Raw genomic sequence first — 6,087 nt, 5'->3', positions numbered from 1 at the left:
CCAGCCAGCACACTATGGAGCACTATGTTAAAGGAGGACAAGGACATGACAGTAGAGAATGTGTGGTGAAATGCAGGGAGGACACAAACACAAGAAGCAAAGCAAAGATGAAGAGAGATGGCGAGACGGAGTGGCAGAGGGGCACAGATGGCAGCGAGGGAAGGCAGAGCGGAAGGACGGAGACGGAGGGATGGGGTGGAAGTTGATATGCTGGATGTCGTCCTCCTGCTCCATCAGCAGAAGCCTGTTGGAGGGAAAGCGCAATAATGAGAACAGCTGCAGTCGACACACACACACACACACACAAAGGAGAAAACACTCCTCCAGCCAATTAGCCGCTCGCTTTCATCGGCAGATCCACACAAACACCCTTTTACGGAAGCAAAAAGACATCATCACTCTTACCCTCACACTCGAAGGCTTGCAGCACGGTGGTGTAAGTGGGGCCCAGCCAAGAGGTGTAGCTACCCAGAACTCTCTGCAGGTGGTGGGTGGCATCATTAAAGAGTAGATCGGATTCGCCATAGCCTGCTGAGCTGAACAGGCGGAAGCCCTCGGTGGAGTTGCCAAACGCATTCTGCAGGAGAGAGAGCGAGTGTGTGACAGGACTTAATGCATGAGGGCATGCGTGGATGTGCGTTGGCGTGCTCTGTGTACATGTGTGCGTGTTTCTTTGGGTTTGTGTGTGTGTGTGTGTGTGTGTGTGTAGCCAGGGGATCAGCGCAGGACGCATCAGTCATCCTGGCGTCTCCCACACACACTCAGTAAGGAAGAAGGATGACAGATACCTGCACTGCTGATCGATAACACAGACTCCACAGAGACATGAGACAGACATAACCACACATATCTGGAGACTAACACACACACACACACACACACGGATGATGACGATCCACACCCACCTGTAAACGTTCCAGGAACTTCCCGACGCGGCACTTGTCCTCCATGCGTACCACCACAGCGTTAGCCGGGACTGCTGCCAGGTGGCATCGCTCAAACTCGTCCAGGTCCGCCTCGGTTCCGTCAGGGCACAGCAGCTTCAGGTCCTCCAGCTCCAGATCCAGGGCCCAGGACTCCTGGTTCTTACCTGGGCCGCAGTGGAGTGAAGGTGTGTCCGATTTGAATTAAAGAGACACTTTTCAAAGAAAAAACAACACCATATATCGCCTAGAATATCTATATAATATTTGATTGTTAATAAAGTGGACCAATGCTAAATTACCAGCTGCTATAAATGCTACAAATGTCCCTCGATGTTTGATGTCAAGCTTTGGATTTATCCACATGCCAAACCATTTTTAGTAATGCTGTAATGTGGAGGCTGTGGGAAGGGTTTCGAGGGTGGCATCTTTTTTAGTCCTCTCCAAAGATACGAGACAAGAAGTGTAAAGAATGGACTACACAGCATGTTCATTTGCCCTAACGTAAGTTGCAAACGTTAGCATCACTGGCTAATTATAGCTTCTACCGACAGTAGCAACCTTACCACCAAAGGCAAGGGGCATGATTTAGATAACTACATTATTTTGTGGGGTTACAGTAAAAAATATATCTGTTCAAGACTGACACATCCACTGTGTGGGAGCCAAGATGCTTCAATATCAGAGTTTAGGTCAATGTTAGTGGCTTGGATTGGGGAAATTTACAGTCCAAGAGGACTGTTTTTGAATTTTGAGAGATTTGGTTGGCCACCTAATGATCTAAAAAGCACACAAAACCCCATTTAGCCAAACACATTGGAGGCAAAAGATCGACCACCTTGAAGCTACTTTCTCCCTCCTGTGTTTTCTTGCCCTCCGTTAATTGCGCTGACCTCGGACGTTTGTGAACCATATGAAAAAGCATGCTTCGTTAGACAGCTACACTGTTTGCGGAGCCGGTGTCAAGCGGCTTCTTCTCGGCTGTACCAGCAGAGTCTGTGTAGCGTGACTGTGATAACATTCATTTGGGATGTTGCCCAGAGCGGAGAAGCAGATGCAGCAAACAAAGAATTGGAGCATTTTTTATGCTGGACAAACATGTCTGAACCATTGTCTGTCCCCTTCCTGTCTGTTTCATATCTGTTTCTCACTTATACTCTCTTTCATTCTAATAGTTATTATGTGTCTTTGTCTATCTCTGTCTCAATATCACACATATAATCTGTTCGTTGTATTTTCGGGATTCATTTCACACACCGTGAGAAAGACTCTTAAGAGAAACATTGTGGAATACTGACATCCTGTGTCTGGACATGGACTAGCACTCTCTCTCTCTCTTTGCTGGCCCCAAGTAACCTCATCATACATCATTTAAATAATACAATGACATCATTATGTAACCAGTGGTGTGGTTTTAAAAAAAAAATGCATATTAACACTGACCGTCCAAATTGTCAAAGAGTGTTGTGTGTTTGACAAATGCCACGTCACCGAGGTTCTCTGCAACACACCTGAAAGAAAAACATGAATAATCAGACACATTTAGTCTGTAGATAGATAAAGAAAGTGGAAATCAGCACACTCGGGAATATGCAAAACCCTGGAGACCATACGTAAACTCCCTCTGCCGCCTATTGTTGCACACACACTTACCTACTCCGCTGAAGGCGAGTTTAACTGAGCACTACTGCACTGCAACACACAGTAATATACTGTATATGGGAATTGTGAATGAAATCATGTTATTGGCTACAATTATAACATGCAGGCATATAGTGAAACTGACACGCACTAATCGATCATCCAAGCTGTTTGTTCTGTTTGTAGTCTGTTTTAAAGGATGGAGTTTTTCTCTCATGTTGTGTCTTCTACAGACCTTAAAACACTCACGACACGAGGGTCATTATTCATTCATTACTGTATTATCACTCTCATCACTCTATTCTTTTTTTCAGAACAGGCCGCTATAATGACAATTTTCTTAATTTATGGAGATAGTATAGGCTGAACTGGATGAAAACGAGGGGAGACACAGAGGCAGAGGTTTTAACTACTCCACCTCTGGGTGCCATTAGCATATCATTCCCCATGTTATTATTGTCAGTGTTGTACCTCAGTGCTCCTGCTTCTCCGTAGTGCCTCTCTCTGTGGTTGTTGGCACAGATGTGTCTGTCGTTATCGTCTCCTATACAGGCCTCGCACAGGTTCTTAGGGTTGTTGCCTCTCGGGTCGTGCTGGATGTCCTTAACACCCGGCACACAGCTGTAACCAAAGAAGTTTCCAACGGCTGGTGAAAAAGACAAAAGAATGAGTTAGGAGGAAGAATAGGAGAGGGTGAAGGAGGATGACGTCATTTAAAATGATAAAGTCAGTCCTCAGATTACGCACGTCTAACTTGTCCAGCACACCCCTAGAATTAAACTAAATTATATTAGGTCTATTATTAATTAATTAACTCAATATGAATTGAGAACTACTTTGACACTTGAATAAAATGAGAGATTTAGCTTCTAACTTGTGTTGATTTGCTGCTTTTCTTTGTTTTATGTGATAAACTGAAAACACTTGGCTTTAAGAAACTGTAACAGCCATTTCTTCACTTTTTGTCTGCCAAATAATGACTTACTTCATTAAATATTTGTCAACGTAATTGGCAGATTTATTGATAATGAAAATAATCATTAGTTGCATTAGTTAGGGTCTTCAAAATATCTTCTCTGGTAATTATCAGATTTTTAAGTATTAAGTGGTAATTGTCTTATAAAATGTTTTTGATTTTTCCTTTTTCATAGTGTTGTAGTATCTATAGTGTTTACTGACACTACTTGTGCTCTCAGCGCCAATGCATTGGTTACCACTGAGGATGGAAAACTCTCATTATGGGTCGCAAATATATAGAGTAAATATGAGTAGAAACGAGAGTAACTATTGCTGTAATAATCTGCAGCTGACTATTTTAAGATGCAGATTAATAGAGATTTGGTTTTCTGGTCTAGTGGGTATTTACAGACTCAAAATAAACTACAGTGCCCATTTTTCATATCAATAAAGAAACATGTCACCAAGTGCAATGCTCTTTTTGGCATTTATGTGTTTTTAATAGTTTTGGAAAAACAGTGGAGCTCTGTGGCAAAGGGTATTAGGATATATCAGATTTACAAAAACACGAACATCATACTTGTTCGTGGGATCAATTCATTTTTGGTGTCATGGGATTTATTGATGAAAAGAAAACTAGGCTAAATACTGCCGGCCTTCTCCCTCTCTTGAGGAAATGACCATCTTCTAATATGTCTTTCTGTTCATTGCTAAACCGCACACTCACACACTCTCTCACATTTACAGAGACAGATGAACTGTTCTCTAATTGACTCTTCTCCTCTCCTCCCCTGATTCTCTTCACTCTTGGTTTCACGCCACTGCTTCCTTCTTCCTCCCACTGAACCTCTACGGCTTCGACGCACCAGCACACACGCACACTTTACACATCGCCCTCACCTCCCCGAGCCCGTCCCGCTCTGTCTCACCTCTGGGGAAGTTGCACTGCTCCCCAACTCTGATCTGGGACGTGTTGACCAGGTAGCCAATAGGAACAGTCCACCCCACTGTGGTGCGCATGCCGGGGTGACAGGAGCTGCGCTCGTGCATCTCCAGCAGGGACAGGTCTGAGGAGGAACGACGTGCCATCGCCACCACGTAGTAGCTAAGACCATCTGGGGAAAACATGTGCGAATCATTTGTCAAATCAGCGGTGGTTGAGGAAAAAAAAGGTAATATAGTAATTAATAAAGAGACAAGACACAAAGAATGATGTGTCTACATCTGTATCTGTCGCCCTTGTGTAGGTATAGCCATGACCTTATCTTCAGAGAGTCACATTAGTTAAGCTGCTGAAGCTTCAGTGCTGCAATGCTCAAACCCGTGACTTACCGACTCCGTTATGGGACTCTCCTGCAGCCAGCTCCAGGCCGTGGCACAAGCCGGCAGCATAGATGTCATCAGCAAACATGGAGGCTGCGTCTGCTGTCCCATTCTGACAAAAACACATTTATTTTGTCAATTTCAAATGTCGCTGTTAAATTACCAAATATTTATAAGAACAAACGTGGACATATTGAGGCGGTGTACAACAATTGTCCAGAAGAACTGCTGAGGATCAGGTGAAATATTTCAGTGTATTATACCCTCGCAACCAAAATCTTTTTGGGGGAAATTGAGTAAAGAATGGAGGTTAAAATAGTCATATTATGTAATGCAAACTGGACAATCCCCTTCTCCATTCCATTTTCTTCAGGTACCTTGATTTTGCTCATACAGTCTCTGGTGTTCAGGCCACGGACGCATTGTAAAGTTCCTCTAATGTTCTGAGCTGTGGCGTTCCCGGCCAAATCCAGACACTTCTGCTCTTCAGCGTCAGACAACACACACCAGGAGACTGCACAAAACAGTAGGGAAGAGTTGCAATTTAAGTGAAAAATGAATGCTGGGTTAGGGTTGCAAATGTTTCATAACTACACCCCGAACCTCACCTTCTAAAACATGTAAAACATCACTTAAAACACACGTTTTTTTTTTAATCTACAATAGTCTTAAATTGATTCTCTTTTGGATGTACCTGAAGTTTTGGTATTGGAGACACAGCTGACAGACAGAAGAGACAGAAGGAGGAGGAACGCTACAGGCAGTCTTCTCTCTAGACGCTCCATGTCGGCTCTGGTGGGAATCCTGCTTGGAAAAATCTCTCTAATACAACAGAGAAGAGAAGCAGGTGGATTTCATTGAAGAAAAATAGTCCCTCAGCTACTCCCTCCCTCTCTTGTAACCTGGTTATGAGGGAGAAAGTGGGAAAGAGGGGGAGAGAGGGTAAAAGGTGGGAGAAAGAGGCAGGTAGGCTGGATGTGGAAAGAAGAAAACATTGCATTATTCCTCTTTCTCCTCCTCTTAAGGCAAAGTTCCAGTGGATAATCCTTCCTCCGTCTCATGATAGCAGTATTGCATTTCCACCTCCAATTATCCACTGAGACTTATCCCCAGTGGAGAGGATAGCAGTAGACACACGTAGGCTCAGAGCAGTTCAGGTCACCTGGCACAGAGTCTTGACCCAGGGTCTTTAATTTAAAAAAGCTTTGGACAATGTGTGTCTGTACTGGAGCCGTGCTCGGGG

At 43.9% G+C, this 6,087-nt stretch overlaps 1 protein-coding gene across 1 annotated transcript; it reads right to left on the bottom strand.

Moving 5' to 3' along the window:
• Positions 1-233: 233 nt before the first annotated feature.
• otomp (otolith matrix protein) lies at positions 234-5,629 on the bottom strand (the record flags this gene model as incomplete). The annotated part of the gene is made up of 9 exons (XM_079286128.1): positions 234-244; positions 406-577; positions 906-1,090; positions 2,367-2,434; positions 3,036-3,210; positions 4,451-4,636; positions 4,854-4,956; positions 5,222-5,358; positions 5,539-5,629. 9 exons carry the CDS (start codon positions 5,627-5,629, stop codon positions 234-236), a joined length of 1,128 nt encoding a protein of 375 aa, XP_079142254.1.
• Positions 5,630-6,087: the final 458 nt, after the last annotated feature.

This window comes from Melanostigma gelatinosum (assembly GCF_949748355.1).
Source record: "Melanostigma gelatinosum genome assembly, chromosome: 16".
NCBI classification, from domain to species: Eukaryota; Metazoa; Chordata; class Actinopteri; order Perciformes; family Zoarcidae; genus Melanostigma; species Melanostigma gelatinosum.
This window is presented reverse-complemented; position numbering and strand designations above follow the sequence as displayed.